The sequence below is a fragment of the Eleginops maclovinus genome, chromosome 2 (genome assembly GCF_036324505.1).
Source record: "Eleginops maclovinus isolate JMC-PN-2008 ecotype Puerto Natales chromosome 2, JC_Emac_rtc_rv5, whole genome shotgun sequence".
Classification (NCBI taxonomy): domain Eukaryota; kingdom Metazoa; phylum Chordata; class Actinopteri; order Perciformes; family Eleginopidae; genus Eleginops; species Eleginops maclovinus.
Window position 1 is genome coordinate 8913453 of NC_086350.1, and position 20950 is coordinate 8934402.

Here is a 20950-nt window from a genome sequence, read left to right on the forward strand (position 1 = left end):
CAGACACATTATCATTCATCATAGCGGCTTCCACATTAAGGTTATCCTCATTCTAGCACCCACATTTAAATGTTTTATGGCTCTCTCCTTTAAGTGTTTTTAAAAGAAGTATATACTACAACTAAATGGCAGAGTAGGTGAAATAGTAAAGAAGCTTTTTTCTCTAAGCAGTTTAAGCTGGGAAAAGCCAGAAGGCATCTTCATTATTAACAGCCAGCGAGTCTTCTATCAGCGTTCCAAGGTCACTCTTTCCGTCACATCGTCATGGGCCGTCCCATGGGACCAATGGTTCTCCTATCACCATATACAATGGATAGCAGCTTCTAATGGCTGTTCAACATGGGGATTTTCAAATGAGCCCTACACAATTAAGGTCAATTAACTCATTAAAACCTGACATCATGCCAACATCATCAATGTGTCCCATCCCCATTCTGCATGCCAATAGTATAGCGTACACCTGGTAAATTGCTGCTATCAAAAATCTGAAATTCAGGATGAAAATGTATATCTATCTAAATGTATACACTCATGAGTCTTTTTATAGTAAACTGTTTTGGATGTTAGTGTACAATAGATTACAATGGTATAAATATGTACTGACAGGAGCTGTTACTGTTGAGCACTGAGATTAATTTCCTATTGAAACATTTATTAAACAGCAATAAAGTGTATTTTTCTGAAATAATCTATATGTTTATGAGGATCATAGTTTTTCAGACTGTGAAAAGAGTTTGCTTTTCATGAATACTAAACAACTTTCAAGAATGTCCTGAACTGGGATAAAGAATTTTCCAAATTGGCATCAATGAAAGTATTTCTAATCTAATCAAATTTATTTATGAAACAACATCTACACAGATACAACATTTGACCGAATTGTGAAGATACATATCATTTTTAGTGATGTAAAACATGGGGGTACTATAAGAATGAGCGACGATACAGGGTAAGCAAGCAAATGAGAAAAGAAACACATAAAAATGTGATCTGTAATATTAGAAAAGCCCCCCTGTTGGGCAGTATTTCAGTGTTCACCTGTCAGATAAAAGCGAATAACGCACACATGTAGTTTGTACACTGATAAAATGTGATACTTCACCTCTTGGTCTGTAATACTGTATGTTGGTTTTTTTTGGGTTGCTTTTATTCATGCCATATGTTAGTTGACCTGACACAAGTAAAGTGTACCCTCTGTGGGTTTATTGTTACTGCTCTCATAACACCAAAACATAAAAGTGGGGCACATCCCCCCCGCCTGGGTTTCATGAAGGTGAAACTCCCACTGCTCCTCTGTTTCTGTGCCCACTGTCAAACCCAGGCTTGTGCTCAGTCATCTGTTGAGTCTTTCCTGTGCAATAAGCGAGCGTGTCAAAAGGTGACATAAAATATAGAGCATAAACTTCCAGAAGTGTCTGGATGGAGGAGTGAGGGGGATGTGTGTTGAGGCATTTACTCGGGGTAAGTAGTATCAGCAGACTTTTTCTAGTGTAATTGTATAATATAAATAACTAGCTGTTGCTGCCAGATGAGTTACATCATGGAAAGAGTTGCATTTTTGGACACATATTTACATACCACAGATCACCGCAGACCGCAGACCTTTTTCAGTTTGGTGTCATTTCAGATTAAACTGTCTGATAAAATGAGGGCCAGGGAATGTTATGACTAGAAACAAGCAGACAGGTAGCAGTGATAAAGGTCATAAATATGGAAGCCAAGAGAAAGAAACAGTGACAGAAGGTGTTTGGAGTCCGCTGTTTATTGCCTATAGCCTGTGGGCAAAGCACCAACCATCCTCGCCTTGCCTGTAGCATGTCTGGCTTTTTGTCTGGCTTTTACAGGAGAGTAGACACATTAGTTGCAAGGGGTGAGAAGGTTCAGTGAGCTGAAGGTACTAGGTGACATGGCAGCATTGGGGGGGGGGGGGGGGGCATATCCTTTTACAGTCTGGAAATAAAGCAGCACTGGACCCGTGTCAGTCATCTTATTGGACCATTAAATGTCGAGGCCTCAGCAGCACCACTGAGGTCCAGCAGCAGACTGTAGACAGACAGGTAGGCATAAAGGTAATCTAACGTGAGAGTAGTATTTTACCCCGTGTTTTTTCATTTGTCATTAAATTATCCCCTCTGACTTTACTGTAATGCGTGGCATTATTCAAAGGTACATGAGCCTCGGCTTTTCTAAGCATTGAATATGATTTGAAAATAACTTGGTTTTTTTTTGTTGACAAAAAGAACAGTGTTTTTAGGAGTAGCTTCTCCTTAAAAGGGAAATATGTTTATTGTTTTTCTTGCTGAGAGATTGATGTTTGAAGATTGACACCATGCTTAATGTAAATAAGAAGCTTCAACCAGCACCGGGTTAGCCTAGCTTAGCAAAAAGACAGGAAACAGCTAACCTGGTGCTGTAAAGCAACACAATCCACCTTCAAGCTCCTCAAAAGCTCACTTACAGTATCTTGCCTGTCTCGATTTTACAAAATCTGTGTGAGAACAACACATTGGGGTTTTGGGGGGGTTATGCACAGGCCTTTGTGTTTGCTGGTCGCAGTGACCTCTTTTATCAGCTAGTGAGGGCGTCCAGACAAAAAAATGTTTGGCACATTTAATAATATGCTATTTGTATAGATTAAACAAAAAAGTGATTACATGGTAACTAGTTTGTTTTGAGATGTTCTTTGGTGGATTTGTTAAAGCTCAAGTTGCCATTTCCCCTGGTTACAGCCTTTTTGCTAATGTAGGCTAACCCCATGCTGGCTGTAAAATCTTCTCATCACTAAAGCGAATAAAGGTATTTCCCAAAATATCCTCCAACAATTTGTCTCGGCAGAATTCAAGATGTGTAACAGAGTAAAATGACAAACAGCTGGTCTTAAAGAGAGTTAAGGAATTTGTTTGTCATGTGTGTTGCTTTCATCCTGCCAGGGGAATACACCACAGACTGGCCAAGATTAGACATCCTTCCTCTGGAGCCTTTTTACAGGGGGACTCCAGGGATTTTAGGATTGAAAAACATGCAAGTGATGTACAAAGAGAGCAGCTCAAGGTGCATCAAACCTTGCCCCGATGGATCATCTGGAGACAACTGCAATAACCCACGCAAATCTAAAAACATACAGACATGAACCCCATCCCCTTGAAACAGAAGAGGCCGTCACTGACGGGACTAGCAGTATTCAAGGAATGTCCTGATACAGGATGCCTCAGGGGGGAGCCCGAGGATGCCCCCCTTCTACTTTAACATATACACACATGAGAGGATGATACATGTGACAGGCCATGTTCACAGTGAGAACAGATTACTCCTGACCTCATGTATTCACAGGTGATGAACATTCTTAGTGACACCTTTCCCTTTTCATCTTCACTCAACAGCCTGTCCTGTCTTTAGCTGTCTACGCTCTAAAGTTTTTACTTGGTATCAAATGATTGTTGTACATCTGGTAAGCCACTGGCAAAGCTACCTGTTGTATCATATTACCTTTTCTTTCTTCGTGATATATCCCTTTGACACAATGAGGTGATGTCACTGTTAGAGTTTTAAAAATGGTCTGCAACTTGATGATTATTGGGGTCAAGGGTTGTGCGACCCCTCAATTCTCGGGCTGATGTCTGTTTGACGAGGCAGGTAAAGCGAGCTCAATGAGTGGCAGTTTGAAATAAGTGATGATATGTGGCAGGAATGCATCACAATGACATACTTGTCCCTCAGCACTCGAGAGCCTGGGTGGTTTGGTGTGGCAATCTAAATGTCTCCCACTTATTGTTTTAAACCAGTGATTTTGTACTTTTAATATGATGACAACCAACTTTCTCAATATGGATTGAGAAAGAATAAAAAGTTAATACTGCCCTGATGTTAAAATATACAGTCTATGCTTATAATTTATGCATTTATTAGTTTTAGACTGATTGAAAATTATCCTTTTGTTTTTTAATGCTGAAAATATTGATGAGGACGATGACAAAGGGTCAAAATCATAATCATTATCATAATCCAAACATTCAATTTAAACTGCATGTATAACTGTATGCAAAGAAGTCTTCAAAAGTTTGCATATTGCTCCTTTTTTTGAATTTTGGGAACCAGTGTGGGCGGGGTCTGCGAGAAGACAAGAACAGGAAGGCGGTGCTAACCTCTTCATATTCCCAAGTGTCAATGAACTAGCCACAGCAGATTGAACCCTGGAGTGAATGGGCTGAAATAATGTAAGTGTAATGAATGCAGTTAAATCTAACGAGGCGTTTCAAGACCATGAGAGAAGGATGAAAGCTAAATTCTGCTGAGTTTTTTTTTTTTTTACTTCCGTAAGCGTTTGGCAGTAGATATTCATCGAAAAGGAACATGTTGGATTATTAACGATTGGATATTTTTGGATCAAGTTTTTGAGTACGCCTTCTTACACGACAGGTGACTTTGTGTAAAAGTAACAACAACCTCTCCAGGATGAGACTGTGGACTTTACTTGTCATTTTCCCGATGTGCGCATCCTCTCCTCTGCCAGCCGGTGAGTTTGAGACTTTTACGCACGCACTTTATGATTGTGTAAAAACAAGCATTGCCCGTGCTAATCTGGGAAAGTATCCATGTGCCTAACTGCATCATATGAGCTGGAAAAAGGAGTTGAAGAAAATGGGAACTGAACTCACAACATGCCCTTTGTAGAACAGTAATTGTCTTATCTTGTCTCAAATGTTACTCAATTGAACGGCTCTTTTCCATTACAGAAACGTCTAAATCAAAAGCTGCCGAGAGCCGCTGCTCCGGCAGAGCCTGTAACCCGCGCATGGGCAACTTGGCGCAGGGCAGAGTCCTGAGCACCCAGTCGGTCTGCGGCTCCAACTCCTCGGATCCCTACTGTGTCTACAGAGAGACTGCCTCCCCCCGGAGCAGGGAGTCATGCTCGCCAGCAAAATGCAGCAAGTGCAACTCTGCCATCCCCGGCCAGGCGCACGCTCCCTCCGCCATGAGCGACTCTTCTTTCCGGTTCCCGGACACCTGGTGGCAGTCTGCAGAAGGGGTGAAGGAGGAGATGCTCCAGCTGGATCTGGAGACGGAATTCCTCCTTACCCATCTTATCCTGGTGTTCCGCTCCCCCCGCCCCGCTGCCATGGTGCTGGAGCGATCCCAAGACCACGGGCACACGTGGAGGTCCCTCAGGTATTTTGCCAGAGACTGTGAGGAGGTGTTTGGCCTGGCAGAGGGGTCGTCTGTAGGGGAGGGTGGAGCAACCTGCACATCCAAGTATTCAGGAGCTTTCCCTTGTTCCAGAGGAGAGGTGAGTGCAGCACAGTGAGATGTTTATAACTTTGCATGGGTTGGAAAGTGGAATTACACGAGAGGGGTGTGGCAGGGGGCCAAAAAAATACATGCTGCTGTAGGTAATGGTAAAAGGGTATACATCATATTACTGGAAAAAAACCATGATGTGTATTATTGGGATTTTCTATTTATGTCCTGCCTGTTTAAGTGCTTTTGACAGCTCAGGGACATAAAGGAGCTGGAAAATGACATTGTTTCACATCTTTAGGAGCAGAAAGCATGGGCTGCCTATCTGCCCTAAAAAAAAAAAGAATTCAGAGTTATTAAACAACAAATTATTGACATAACAAATTCTTTTTAAGGGGTTTTTATGAGTGTATCTTGATGCTAATGTAAATGTAAGCAATATAACCTACTAAATAATCAAAGTGATTTGTATTGCAAGTCCCACTGTTACACATTACAAGTCAGACACATCAGGCAAAGCTCTCCAAATCCACAAAACAAAAACTGTATTTATTTTTTATTGTTGTTACGTTGAATTTGCAAAATTCTGAATACACAATATGATCATAATACCACAATTTAATTCCATTAAAATTTTGCGTACCATAATATAGAATGACATCCCTGCCATAATCTTTTTTAAAACTTTTAAAACTATTACACTTAGGTCCGGGGCCAACTATGTCACCTTTATTTGAACAGGATGTGGTCAGTCAATACTGGATTGTGATTTTATTCCTGAGATCTGAGAGTGACCTCACTGAAACTGCTCCCAGAGATTCCCTCAGCACTTCTCAGCAACAGCACCCACCATCTGCTCTGCTCTTGTTGTCAATGTATTGGCACATTGATGCGCTTTAAACTGATATCACACAACACTAAACAAACAGTAGCTTTGTAAACTGGCTTCCTCTGATATGTTGCGGGAGACCTTTTTTGTTAGGCCCGTTCTTGAAGCCACAAAGTCTTTTGACTTGCACAGCTATAATATGAATTCGCTTTTAACCCTAAAGCATTTTTGTAGCGAGACTCTCACTGGATGCTGAAGATTTGTTTTGCTCCAAAGAGCCTCAGACCACTCTGGGAAGTTCTGGTTGAACTTCTGAATGAATGCTGTACTGTGTATGGCTTTGACTGATCTCATAATTGCAGTGTGTTTGCAACAAGTATGTGTCTTGCTACAGTATGTCAGCTCTCTTGTGTAAGCCCTTTTATAATTAGTGTCTCTGTTTCACAACAGGCAAAGACATCACAAAATGTTGTGTGAAAATGTAAAGTTTGACATAAAGTAACCCTTCAGACATGGTATACTTATCTTTAACTCACTGCTTGCGTTAACGAGCTGAATGATACTAATCTCTTCATTCAGAATGAGCAGATTGGTAAATTGCAGTTATTTGAGGTTACAGTAAATCTTGTTGTTTACATCTGTGGGTATCACTAACCATGTGATGTCATTATACAACTTATGTTTGTTATAAAGCAGAATTATGGCTCTTGTGTATAATAAAAACAATGTAGGATGTATAATGTATACATTTGAGCCTCTACTGAAACAAAGCACTTCTACATTATTTATACTAAATTAAAGATTAAACAGAAGGTATTGAGTACATGGTTTGTTCATACTGATGTATTTATATTCCTGATTTTTGCAATGAAGGGTCATGTGCATATTTTCATAAACCGACAGAGAGGAGGTATCTGAATGATAAACATTCATCTAAACTTAACAAGGCAGAACAAGAACCATTTGTCAATGTTTGGTTTGCCCAAATCTGATTTTCTTAGAAGAGCAGTTTTTTGATGAGCATGAAAGGCGAACCAGATTGATGCCTGTTTTTTATTAAGCAGGCGGAGAAAAAAGAGAAACTGACATCATTTATGTTTAGTCATGGTCTGTCAGTGTCTCTAAGGTCAGCTTTTTCACATGTTAAAGGCTATAACAAGTGGATAAAACTGATTGTAAGTTCTCTCTTTGCTCTAATCCCTAGGTGATCTACAGAGCTCTGTCTCCCTGGGACTCAGTGGACCCGTATGGACCCGCCGCCCAGGACCAGCTCATGATCACAAACCTGCGAGTCCGCCTATTGCAGCGCCAGCAGTGTCCCTGCCAGGCCAAACATCCCGGAGCCGCCCTCCTCCCCACAGACCATTATGCCATCTATGATTTTATTGTCAAAGGCAGTTGTCTTTGCAATGGACACGCTGACCACTGTGTACCAGCCGAGGGCTACAAACCCACAAAACAGAAGACCAACAACATGGTGAGCGATTCTCAGCTGGATTATGTGAATATACAGCTTGCAGGTGCACAAAACTCACTGAGGAAAAGCTCTTTCTCCGGTTCTTCTGTTGTTTAAACTTAACAAGATGTTTTGCTACCCCGAATTCCGTCGGTGGCTTCATTTTGTCTCCATTTTTATTTGTTTATGTGGTGAGATTGGGAGTCCAGGGTTTAAGGTTTTGTTCCCACCACTCCCTTGTTACTCAGCTGTGCGCTGGTATGTGCCACTGAAGGTGTAGGCTGCAGTGAAGCCTGGATATCAGGCCCCGGCTTTACCTACCATTACAGGGATTTAAGGATATGGAAACCTTAATTATGGTATTCAGGCTAATGCTTAAACAACCCAAAGTCTCGGTCGAGTTAGTCTCTTTACTGTAAATGGAAAATAGAAGCACTAGTTTAATTCCAACACGGTCTAATGGGGTGTAGACATGTTAACTGTAAATGTTGGTATGTTGAAATACTTAAGAAGTATTACGCACATCACATTAGGGGCAAGGCTTCTGGAAATCAGGCTCAATGAAAAGGATAATGCTGACTACAGACAAAGAACATTTCATTTAAATGGGTTTTGAATTCAAATCAGTCAGATCTTGGTCATCTTAAATGTTTTTAAAAGCATATTACAGCTATATTATCCTTAAGAGGCTGATAAAGGACTCTATGCTTAACCATCCAACCTGCCCAGGGTAAAAAAACACCTCAAACAATTAACAGTTCAACAAAAACACATTGAACACTCTTGAAATCCCAAAGAATACAGTATGCAGTAAGTTGCAGTATTCTTTAGGCAGTGTCTCTGAAGCACGTTAAAAACACTTTAAAACAAGTTAAAAGATGGATGCACATACAAAAAAATGACCCATGTTTCTGTGTGTTGCTTTCCTGGCAGGTCCATGGAAAGTGTGTGTGCAGACACAACACGGCCGGGCAGCACTGCGAGCGATGTGCCCCGCTCTACAATGACCAGCCCTGGCAGGCTGCCAACGGCATCACAGGGACACCACATGAGTGCCAGAGTGAGTGATGGGGCAGGAGAGTCAAATGCAGAGTAGGACACACAGCATGTAGATGTATCTCGAAGATGAATTTAGCCTCATAAATCAAAGGTTTCCTTTTAGACGCTCATGCATGATGAATAACAGAGCCTCTATCTTTAATGTCAGCCCATGTAAAAGTTATCATTGATATCACCAGGGTTTCAAGAGGTCAGCCAAGCAAAGAAAAACATCCATGTGTGTTTAATTAAACATGTCCATCTCTTCCTAGAGTGCAAGTGTAACGGCCACGCCAAGAGCTGTCACTTCAGTCGGGGATTGTGGTTGGCTACAGGACGGCGGAGTGGGGGTGTGTGTGACGACTGCCGCCACAACACAGAGGGCTGGCACTGCCAGAACTGTGCGAAGGGCTTCTTTAGAGACCCCAGCCGACCAAAAACTGCCCCTGACTCCTGCAAAGGTATGGCCCTTAAATCTTTTTCCTCAGTGTAGCTTTTTTTTTCTCCTTAAAGCATAACTCTTCTGGATGAATGCCAGCAGAGAATTCCAATTAAGAGGGGGAGCCTTTGATATTTTGAGGGCAGTAATGGAGATTTGATTTTTCCTTTGACCCTTCAGATTAAAGCAGATTCATCTCTTTGATAAGGGCATTTTCCCCCAGCACCTTTCTGAGTCACTGCCTTCCCAGTGATGGGATCGTAAGATGACTCTATTGCGCTCCTAAGCAGGAATGACGGAGACCGCACTGTCTTGGAATGTGACTGTAATTGCAAACAATGGAGGAATTTCCCATGGACCATGCGAGCACATTTTTCCCATTCTTGCCCTTTCCCCCCACCAGGCATGCCGAAGCATTTTTAAGAACAAACAAGCCGTTTTTGGAAACAGATGAAGCAAGTCTGTAACAAAATCAATCTGTCATCACAAGGGACCATCAGGCGGCAGGTCTGACAGCGTGGAGTGGGAGTGATTTACTGTTTGTTTTTGCTGCAGCTGCTTAAAGCATGTTGAATACACACTCCCAGCTTGCTGCTTGCTACAGGAGGAGGATAACATACAATTCACTTGAGGATTGGGTAGATATAATAAACAAAATATAGATAATGGAAAAGATTACTTTTTCTCTTTGTGTACAAATAATTCGATTTTTTGGTCTGAATGGGTTTCCTTTACTCGACAGACATGTCCACACTTTATAAAGAGTTAACAAACTGCTAACAATCAGGGGATGTCCAGTTCTGCTACCATCAGAAATGTTTTTTTGGTCTCCTTACAAAAATATTGTAATTGTTTGTCTGTAATAAAACCTGCTGGATTGTCCCTCACTATGCCGATGTACACCTGTTACTATGCAACTCTCTGTTAATGTATTAAGTTCATGAAAGTTGTATAAGATGCTCACAAAAAAAAGGATAATGAGAAGGGGAGGGTTTCAATTCCTACTGCTCCAAACGTGTATTACTCCCTGTGACTGAAAGCCTATTTCATTGTAACTGCTGAAATGTTTTCAACTATCTTCTAAATACAAAAACAATACAGTTCATTTTATATTGCCACGGGAGCTTACTGTGTACACTCTGAATGTGTTTTTGCTTTCAAGTAGGCTCATCCTTTGCATACACAGAGTGCCAGAAAAGGTGACACATATTTCGACCCACAAATGGAAATGTTAACATGCTGTGGTTCTGTCGCCCCTCTCCTCTGCAGCCTGTTCCTGCCACCCTGTGGGCTCCATCCTCTCAGGAGGTCGCACTCTCTGTAACCCTAGCAGTGGGGAGTGCACTTGTAAGCCCGGTGTCGGAGGCCCCCGCTGTGACAGCTGCATGCTGGGATACTGGGGGCTTCATGAATACGGCTGCCGTCCATGTGACTGCACGGGGGACTGTGACCCCTACACCGGTGACTGCATTCCTGGGTGAGAGCCAAGACTTTACTACCATATCCATATGTATTTGTACTTGGATTAATTGATGTATGGTGTGGAGGTGGAGTGCATTCTGGATGTTTAACACTAAGTGGAGCCCTGCCTCTGACTGGTTTTACCTCTGCGGCACAGCTCAAACGTGGAGGTCTTCTATACAGCCACCGGCCACATGGGACACCGCAGCAATAGTAGTGAGACGGCACTCTTTAGGGTAGAGGAGCTTTTCTCTGCACTGCACCACTCTGGTGAGTCACAGGTCAAATCACACGTAATGCAAGGCGCACTCATCAGCCCACACGGATACAATGCAGCGGCTTTGAACTTCAAATCCATACATCATGATGATCTCATTAATCATGTTTCATTTTTTCCAGAGAAATGCGAATGTGTCGAAGTCATCCTGGGCAGCCCTAAACTCTTCTGTGCTGCGGAGTATGACTATGGTATGTGCTATTTGACAAAGGAAATAATTAAGTATTTTAACAGCCGAACGGGGAAAGGTGGGTGAGAACATTCAACCCAAAATATTCATCAATAATGAAATAAATGTTTCGGTTACATTTTATATTTGTATTGCTTAGCATTCAGTGCTACTTTTGGGTTTAAAAACAGACGATAACAACCAGAATATCAAACTAGAGACTTCAAGAAGGCAGTTAAAAACCGACATCACTTTACCTACGTCCACATCTTGTATACAGTCTATATTATCTCATTCTTCTTGTGCACCTGGACAAAGAAAACCTCGATCTTATCACAGAAACATTGCTTTACATTGCAAGTTGTTGAAAACTCTTCAGGGATCATTTTATTCAAAGTAAGGAAAATTATGCATTGCTTCTCAAGGTCAAAATTGATGCAGCAGAGGCCAAGATGTCTTATTTTAGTCCACTGTTGGGATCAATGCTGCATCATACAGCTCTTATGTTGCAACTTGATTGCTTCTTTTCCTGAGACTCTACCAGACCTATGTCCTTTAGATGTAATGCCCCCTATCTCAAATGTGCAGGCTGTCAAAAATGGGCGCTTCCAATGACCAAAGTACAACAAATAAACAGTTATCAGAGGCCTGGCAGCCCTCCTTCGTATAATAAGTCATTGCATTTTTATTTTAGTGCTTTTACAAGTGCTCAAAGGACTTTACATGACATGTTACATATATCAGACATGTAATACATAGATACTGAGGACCATACCCACTGGAGCAATTTAAGGCGAAGTGTCTGCCAAGGACACAACGGCATTATGACTAGTAAACTGATTTGGATGTGTGAAATTGGTGGAGTTCCCCTTTAACCTTTTGCAATGAAAAGTGAACATTATATTTCGTACTTGGTAGACTGCTCATTTATTTATGTTTGTCCACAGTCCTGGTGGTGAAGGTAATGTCAGCTCACGACAAAGGCTCCCATGCGGAGGTGGAGGTCAAGGTCAAGAAGGTCTTGTACCAGAACCCTAACATGAAGATCCAGAGAGGAGACGTCACCCTTTACCCGGAGTCCTGGACCACCCACGGCTGTACCTGTCCCCTCCTCAACCCAGGTCAGCTGCAGCCACTTCTAATAATACACTTTTTGCTCAGAATGCAAAAGCTTTGTGCTGAATAGAGGACTTTTGTCTGCTCATCGAGGGTTTGAGCAGGTGCCAACGTTCTCACATCACTCATTTAGATTGGACATTTACAGTTTAAAGATTAGAGCCACCTCTCCCTTTTGAGACTATTTCACATCCAACAATTTCACAATAATCATTTCTGGCAACTATATCCAAGCCATCCTCAGCAACAAAGTGTTTTAACCGTTTTTTTGGAGTTATACAATGTTGTACGCTCTTTTTACATAAGGTGATTTTTCTCCTGTTCAGTGTATCATAGTTAAAGCTCAGTAAAGCTCATACTCTGTCTCTCCTCCAGATTCTGAGTATGTAGTCGCTGGTCATGAGGACTGGAAGACGGGCCGACTGATGGTCAACACAAAGAGTCTGGTTAAACCGTGGAAAGCAACCCTGGGACGCAAAATCCTCCACATCCTGGGAAAAGACTGCGGCCGCCGCTAGAACTGCAGAGGGATGGAGACAGTGAGGATAATCTGCGACATACAGTGAGCAGAATGAACAGAGGGACTGTTCGAATTAGGCATTACTTTGACACTAAATTGAAAGCAAAAAAAACCACATGCCTACTACAGGGGGTTTCACAGTTTCTCCCGTTTCTAAAAGGGAGTTCAAAGCCCCAAGAAACAGCTACAACGCCAAAGTGCCTGTGGTAGAAATCAGCACATACCTCGCCAGACTACAGTCACTTAAGAGTCAAAGAGAACAAAGCAAGCCATAAAGAATTTCATCTTAACAAAGACAAAGTGTTTTATTACTGTATGATATTTCCCAGGTTATTTAATTAACAATAAGCGTGTTAAAAAGTCCATTACACTTTACTTTCGGGCAGTGTTGCTGTCAGAATTGATGAGTCAGTCATGCCCTCCTGTATCAATTCAATTTAGAGCTGTTTACTCTGATATCTTGCAAAGGCGCGGACTAAATTATCTTTGTCGCCTCACTGTTATTGGCGCTAAATCATGAATGAAGTCAACACCAGATTGTGTGTGAGCGTGGATGTGCTCGATGTCCTTGGCAAGGAGTCTGGGACTGTGCAGGTCAGAACAAGTAACTCCTGGATGAGGGAAGAGGATAAAAAAAAACATTAAAGGAATCAGGCGGCTTAATCTGAGTGGCTCTGCTCTGGTAAACTCGCCCGCCTGCTGTCTGACAACAGCGAAACACACTCCGCTCCAACCTCTCCTGTCTGGAGTATATGCAACCGGCTAACACACTCTGGATTGAGTTTGCTCTCACAGCAGGTTCTGTTAAGAGAGTGTGTGATTGTCAGGTTCCTTCAGTCTGACTTGATTCTGTGAGGATTTTCTGCTCTCCTACTTCCATCTGAGGGGGGATTCACTTCAGATGGACTCTCTGAACCCTGTGTGAGCCAATGTGTGTGTGTGTGTGTCTGAGTGTGAGAAAGAGAACACACACTCCTTAAACGTTTCTCCTCTTTTTGACCTACGACTTCCTCTGCTCCAAGATAAATATGTATTAAAGGACTGGGTATTCATTGACATCACAGTTCATCAGATGCAGAGTCCACAGGCCATTTTTTGAGCCAGGCCCAGTTAAGAATAAGTGGGGTCCTCTGTCTCCAAAGAGAAGGACAAACTCTGTGAGGAGACATGATGCATTCCTCAAACATGACATCAACGCCTGTGTCCTTGTCCCAAAGACTTTACCAAAAATAAGAGAGATGGGCTGGAGATTTCCTTGTAAAGGACAACGTGGTGATTCAGGGTGCATGAATGTACTTTGCTGTTAATGTGATATTTGTAATGCTCTTCCTGTTTATTATATGTTCTTATTTGTTTCCTCTAAGATGCATAAATAACACACCAGTGTGCTCATTCTTAATGTTTATGGGATAAAGTGTGTTTACTTTCCTTGAGCTCTTACAATTAAGCACAAGACAAGAAAATCCTGATGTAATTGGCTGTTATATTTTTACACAAGTACAAGTGGCTGACTGTTTAACCCATGTTTTAGTACCGCCCTCCTTTGGTTAAAGAGGGAAATACACTTCTTACAAAATCCGATTTTGCTAGTTATGTAATTAAGAAGGCTGGACTCTAAAGTACGTATAAATGTGCAAACACAGTAATCGATTCAAGTTTGATAACAATTTATTTCTTATAAAACTGCATTAAATTAAAATAGAGCAAAGAAATATATAAATATAAATATTTTATTGCCGTTTTCTCACATGGTATTAATGCAATGAAGCAAAGCATTTTCAGGCGAGTTATTCACCAAAACCTTTTTTGCATGTTTGTTTTGCATATATATTAGTTTTTCATATAGTCTAAAAGCACACATCAAAATATGGCCTAATGACAACACTACATCTCTCAAAGAAATGCCTTTTGTCTTTTGCTTTAATCATTTGAAAAGTTAATACTAGTAAGCTTCTACTATGACGAAAATCGTTTTGCTCTTGCTTGAATAATGACTTAAAGGTACTAAAGCAGTGGTAGTTTAGATCAGAGAAATATTGCATAATTGCGACCAGAGGTTTGTTGTCTCCTCCTGCTTCTCCTTCAGGTTTGGCGCATGCTTAGTAGTCGTCCCCCCGGCTCACTACCTCCTTGCAGGTGGGCCTGAGAAGGATGGTGTGCTCGTACTGCGCGGTGTAGCTGCCCTTGATGTCGCAGAGCGGAGGGTACGGGTCTATGATGCCAAGGTCACAGAGATTCTTCAACGCCATCAGGTACTTGCTCTCACCAAGGCGGTCCAGCCAGCGGCGGCAGAATGCCAGAGTGCCAAAGTTCTCATTGATCACGTTCAGCAGATGTTTAGCCCTTGGAAGTCTGCGGCGCAGTAACAACACAGAGTCATTAGAGAGACAATCCGGAGACAGACTATTGATGTAAACAAGACAGTATGCTCACAGTGTACTTTGTTAGGATTATGGATTGAAAGACAGAATATAAAGAGCAAATTAACCAATACATTTTCTAAATGTTGTGTATATTAATACAGCAGAACCAACCTGATTGGAACATGTCCAACATTGAAGTTTTTCATGTAATGTGAGCACTCCATGTCATCGTGGACTGCACCTCTTCCTGTGCTGCCAAATGTTTCAATGGCGTAAGCTTCACCTTCCTAGGAGGCAACCAAAAACAGACAAAAACACTTTATTTGGTGACACGTTGAACTCATATGAATGTCTATATTTGTATCTATGCACCTTTTATGCAGGGCTGAGAGGGTGTGATGTTGCCAAAAGGACAAAAAAACCCAGGGGACTGAGAGTAAATTTAATAAAAGCCTCAAGAAGCCAGAGGCTGACATATTCATGTGAAGTCTATTAAGAGCAGCAGTGTCCTGTGTGGCGCAGCGCAGCCTGCGAGTTGATTGTCTTGGTTTCATTGGCGTTTTGTATCTCTATCAGCACGTGGCTGTTGTCGGAGTCCCTGTGGTATTAGCTGATAACACTGCGACACCCTCTCTCGCTGCATCGATAATCAGTCAAAGTGCTAGCAGCCCCGTGGCACGCCCAGCTGCCACTCCAGCCGCGCACTCTGTTCACAAAGAGGGTAATGGCTCTGTTACACCAAAACACTTCAGCTAAAAATACAACACGTAAAGCTGCCACCTCAGCAGCGACCCCCTCCAGGAAACCATCAGGTAAAATGCTTGACTCAGCGACTTGCCAATTAAATTGCTCAATTCTCTCCAAATACTACTGCAGCTGTGCGAGTGTGAGGCAGGCGTTGATGGCAGTGTAGTGTCAGGAAATGTGAGAGAGCAAAACCATGTTTCTCCTTGATAGAGTACGGTAATGAACTCTAGATGCCCACGACTCTTGAGATGAAATAAGGGGCACGTGTTGCTATTCGATGTGGCTGGTAATTCCATTAAAGTTGTAATTAAAGTGCTGACTAGGGTGACTAAGAAGCTGTTAGAGCAGTGAATTGGAACACTTCTCTTACACCCCGTCGTCGTAACCCTAACCAGCCACATGTTCTTCCAATTACACTTAAGACTTAAAAAGGGTTTATTTATGTGCAAGGTCAAGCAGCTAATAAAGGTTTAATTTCACACACTCCAGCAAAAAGGTTCTGCAGTGGAGTTTTTCTGCTCCAGAATCTGGTCACATCCACATTTGGCTCAGATGTAATAACATATTGAGTGGGTTGTCTTCTCTGCTGCACAAACCTCCATCCTCGTGGCTTCTCCACCTTTCACAATAGGGACCGTCTTCCCTGAGTGTATCCTGTACTGTCCGATAGAGTGGCCATTGAGATTTCTGATTGGCTTCACTAGAAAGAGAACACCACACAGAGGTTTAATAAATACGAAGCAGCATTGGACTTGTACACGATAAAAGATGATGAACGACCTCTCGTTACCTTGATATGTTTTCCCATCTATCTCCACCTCGTAAGACTCCATGACCTCCTGAATGGTCTCACCCACATCGCACAGGCGCACATCAATCCCTGCAAACTGACACAGAGAGGTGTTTACTCTCACATCAATACATGTCATTACAATGCTCACACACAGTCAATCTGGATAGTGAATGTGATGTGTCTTATTTATAGGCGGCGTGGAAACACTTAGCAGTTAGGTAAACAAACACCCAAGTCGTTAGAGGCCTAAATGAGGAACACACTGCTAATACATGGACATTCCTGAATACCTAAAAATCAAGGATAACACTATAACTGATTGTTTTCTTGACCCTAACCATGACCCTTAGCCTCTTATTGCATAAACTGTACGTTTGATCTGCTTTTCATTTTCCATATTGTATACAGTGCTTACTTACAAGTATCTCTTTCAAAGGAAAAATATGAATTCAAGAGGATTTATTGATTTTGACACAATTATCAGATTTTCAGTGTTTTGTTTTTGCATTTTACACATACAGTACCAGAGTTTTTCTTCATTATTCAGTTTTTACAGTCTTATCTTGACCATACATTCCGTATTATTTATGTATTAGACTATAAAATTACATTATAATGAACTTACTCTGTATTTTTTTCTTACAATACGTCACATTTAGAAAGTGAGTTGTTACTGAGAATCCACTTATAGAGTAAAATATAGCTTAATACTCAATCATGGCATTATTTTATAGGTTTAACTGTGAGGAGTTGGGGAGGGAGGAAGATCTGTATTACCTTAATGCCGGTGTTAGTTGCGTCTCTCACAGCCTCTAGCAGCCTGTCAAACTTTGGATTAAAGGTGACGGTGAAGGCACAGTCTATTATTCGACCTGAAAGACCAGAAACTTCAGTCAGTTTCAATAAGGTCATCACTCAGCAGAAAAATGTCTTGATCTAAAAAAGATTTAATTAACTTACAAGAACCGCACATTCCAGGCAGAAATAATTATAATGTAATCATCATTTTACCATTTCATAATAAATGCCAAGTGTGAAATGGCACAGCAGAACTCCTAAAGCACTTAAAAAGTTATTAGCGAGCTCTTGCCGTTGATGTGCGTCCCAAAGTCAATTTTGCAGACGTCGTCGTAGCGCAGCACCGTGGGGTCTCCTGCGTTGGGGGTGTAGTGGGCAGCACAGTGGTTAATGGAGCAGCCGGTGGGGAAGGCCAGACCTGCCTTAAGCCCGTTTTCTTTGATGAGCGTCCTGGAGCAGTTCTCCAGCTTCTCACTGCCAGAAACAGAAAGCAGCACAAATGGGACAATGGAGGACAGGAACAATGAGAATGTTTTGAGGGCAGATAATTCATCCAGAAGAGGAGGATGAAGCCACAAAAGAAATTGTGCTTGATTTTATACGTTTAAAACAGACAGGGACGATGAAGTGCTGAAACCTCAAATTCAAATCAAAGTTAATTTATGAAGCACTTTTCATGCAGGAAACATAAAGTGCTTCTAAAACCAAAAACATACAACAAAATAGGCTAACCCCACCTCCAAGGTTATTAACAGGCTTTGTGCGTAATAAAAACACTCCTATACCAACATTAAGTGATAAACACACGACTGAAAAAGTATAAAATAAATAAATAAGAATAATTCAATTGAAAGCCAAGTTAAAATGTCTCAATTGAACCAAGGTAGGTATAAGCAGCCAACATTAAACTCCATTAAAAGGGGCTAAAAGGTCAATACTTCAGCACATATCTCACCAGATGTCAATCATGGTCATCCCTGGTTTGATCCAGCTATTAACATACGAGCGGACCTGCCGATGTGCCTCCGCTGCCTCCCTGAAATCACTCCACATCTCCTCGTTGGCCATGTCCAGCGCCCGCTTCTCCTCACTGGTGGTCCGCCATGCTGCACTGCGCCTGGCAGGGGGTAGACAGGGACACCACAGAGAGGAGGAACTCATTATTTTCTCATTATACAAATACGGATAATGAGAATACGACACACGACAGGTGAAAGTCGTGTTGATACTTTGCACATCTGACAAATGAATTAGCTCCAGAGCAGGAGATTAAACCACACACTGAACATTGCACCTAATTACGCTGTCCAAACATGAATGAGTGCAAAGCAGAGAGACCTAAATAAAAAACTAGGCATGTCACACAGTGGAAAACTACTGCTGAGTGTGAGGGACGATGTGGAGGTCACACACCCGTCTTTCGATGGTGGATATTCACACTCCTCTCCCTTTGGAAAGTCTCCGCTGGGATACAGCTCACAAATAGGGATTGAGGGAGGGTCAGTCTGTCCCTTCACTGTAACCCAGATAGTGAGAAGGAGAAGCAGAGGAAAGCAACCAGCGAGAGAAAAGAAAATACAAGTTATCCTCCAACTGTTCATGACTTCTGCATTTTAACCTAGCAAGAGAATGCAGCGCAGTTCCTGCCTTACAGATCTAATTAAGCAAGGCACCCTTGAGTAAAAGAAATCCATTTAATCATATAGCTAGAAAAATATGTGGCAATATAACAGCACTTTTATCCTATAGTGGGTTATATGACATTTTACGGGAGTGACTTACTTTCAGTTTGCTTACTCCACACTGTCAGACTGGCATTTACTGATTGTGATGTAATTAATTTCCTTCTCTCTGCCTGACATACTGTATATAAGGTCCTCTGTTGTTTTGTCCTACACCTGCCCTCTCTGTCCTACATTATGAGTCTCTCATGACACTAATTACAAAAAGTCAACCTGCTTTATGCACCTGTTGTATTTACCTAATAGATTGTGACGCTGATGTGGACAAAAACACAGAAAAGCTTTTGCTGTTGAGATCTATAAAACCTGAACTGCTTCTCTGACAATAAATATTCTGCAACTGAGATGTAAACTGCAGTTTCAACTAAAATCCTGAATCGAGTTAATGTGAATTTGATTCAAACAGTCCTTGCCAGTAAGTAATATGTAGCAGAGTGTAGAGATGCATTTGGTGCATTGAGAAATACACAGCTTACATCCTTTCTTCTTTTTCTTCTTCTTCTTCTTTTTTCCAGCTGAGTTCTCTCCTTCATCCCCATCTGTTGAACGCATCATTAGTTTCAATACAGTTTTGTAAAGTGAGAGATATCGACAGGAACTTGGGCACCAGAGTACTACTGAAAAAATCAGATATCACATTGCAGATGTAGCCCGTTAAATTTCACTGAGCATGATCAGGGGCTTAAAGTTCAACACAATCACCGCTGCAGATGATAAGGAAGATGATGGTGAGGAGTTACCTTCTTCTCCATCCTCCTCCCTCTCTTTGTCCTCCAGTGACTGCTGCTCCAAGTGTTTTGTCACATCCTCAACACCTCCAGCTTCTCCATCGCCCTCAGCTTCATTTGTCCCTGCTGCAAAGTCACGCACCGCATGCATCCATGTGCAGGTCAACACGCAGTGTAGACCATTGGCAATCATGTATGCATTAACATGCACAGGCACACATACATACAAAAAACACACAGACATTGAGTGAGTACATACTTTGTGCTTCAGAGTGATTTAAAAAAAAGTGCATCTACGATCTCAACTTGGCAGGGTCTGTGCATAATTTCTTTCTTTACCCTGAGAGTCAATATCCTCAAGGGCATTTGTACCTTGCAGCATTATGACATTTAGCCCTTCAGAGACAGAGCTGTTATGACAGCACTTGACTTATGGCAGGCTCAACAACTTAGGTTGTCTTTGATTTTTCTTTCCATATTGTGAGTCAGTAAAGCTGCAATTATCATCACGCTTTTTTTGCATTTGAGTGGTTGTCATTTTATTGCACTAAAACTGTGGATATTACATAATTTCATGCAGCTTAGGGGGATTTATAGGATGGAACATATTTAATCTATTACATTTTATTCCACCCATTTCTTCAAATTACAGCTTTCAATCAGCTTTCATGGTAATATCATTTTTTTCAGAGAGATTGTCCCGTTTCTAGTTGAGCGTTGGAGTTGGGACAGCTGGACAAGAGTCCCGTCTGACAGGTTGGAAAGTCTCCTGTCCCGTATCTTTTATACTCATCGAGAGGCACGAGAGTAGACCATTTCTGCACTATTTTCTCAAACGATTCTCCAATCGTAAAGTGATGCCTCTCACCTGGTGCTGTAGTTTTATTCCTCCTCTTCTTTCTTCTCCTCTTCTTCACGGATTCTGACGCGTCTGCATCTTCTCTCTCCTCGGTCAGGTCGTTTCCATTGAGAAGTTGAGGCTCCACTTCACGCTGGAGCTGTAGCTCCGCCATGATCAGCGACTGAGAGATGAAGTGACGCATAAGCTGCTGAGAGCCTCCAGTGGTCAAAGCAGAAAAGTGTGCAGGAGGAAGCTGAGCCAATAATGAGCCATTAGACAATCTCCGCGCAACAACTTGACCCGAGTGGGAAGACGATCCTGCTCTGTCACGAAGAGCAAAAACTTTCATTTATCATCAGCTTTTTTCCCCCTCTTCCTGCAGGGGAAATTACATTTTG

General features: G+C 41.9%; 2 protein-coding genes across 2 annotated transcripts; one reads left to right on the forward strand and one right to left on the reverse strand.

Annotated features, from left to right (window-relative positions):
- The first annotated feature begins 4036 nt into the window (after positions 1-4036).
- Positions 4037-13943, forward strand: LOC134882131 (netrin-4-like). Its single transcript, XM_063909750.1, has 11 exons — positions 4037-4214; positions 4417-4513; positions 4734-5284; positions 7269-7541; positions 8454-8580; positions 8831-9019; positions 10267-10474; positions 10616-10728; positions 10858-10926; positions 11852-12025; positions 12396-13943. The coding sequence occupies exons 2-11, from the start codon at positions 4453-4455 to the stop codon at positions 12536-12538; spliced, it is 1908 nt and encodes a 635-aa protein (XP_063765820.1). The 5' UTR covers positions 4037-4214; positions 4417-4452; the 3' UTR covers positions 12539-13943.
- A 247-nt stretch (positions 13944-14190) lies between these two features.
- On the reverse strand, positions 14191-20916 carry LOC134882147 (methionine aminopeptidase 2-like). Its single transcript, XM_063909752.1, has 11 exons — positions 20580-20916; positions 19724-19837; positions 19460-19522; positions 18655-18757; positions 18197-18358; positions 17534-17715; positions 17221-17315; positions 16441-16537; positions 16247-16350; positions 15075-15190; positions 14191-14892 (listed from the first exon to the last, which is right to left on the reverse strand). The coding sequence occupies exons 1-11, from the start codon at positions 20899-20901 to the stop codon at positions 14640-14642; spliced, it is 1611 nt and encodes a 536-aa protein (XP_063765822.1). The 5' UTR covers positions 20902-20916; the 3' UTR covers positions 14191-14639.
- Positions 20917-20950: the final 34 nt, after the last annotated feature.

Coding starts and splice junctions, on each gene's coding strand:
- LOC134882131 (XM_063909750.1), top strand. CDS start 4,453: ATGAGACTGTGGACTTTACTTGTCATTTTCCCGATGTGCGCATCCTCT. Junction 8,581..8,830: donor GACACCACATGAGTGCCAGA/GTGAGTGATGGG, acceptor ATCTCTTCCTAG/AGTGCAAGTGTAACGGCCAC. Junction 10,927..11,851: donor TGCTGCGGAGTATGACTATG/GTATGTGCTATT, acceptor GTTTGTCCACAG/TCCTGGTGGTGAAGGTAATG.
- LOC134882147 (XM_063909752.1), bottom strand. CDS start 20,901: ATGAAAGTTTTTGCTCTTCGTGACAGAGCAGGATCGTCTTCCCACTCG. Junction 19,523..19,723: donor GGAGGAGGATGGAGAAGAAG/GTAACTCCTCAC, acceptor TGCGTTCAACAG/ATGGGGATGAAGGAGAGAAC. Junction 17,316..17,533: donor CTTTGGGACGCACATCAACG/GCAAGAGCTCGC, acceptor CTGGTCTTTCAG/GTCGAATAATAGACTGTGCC.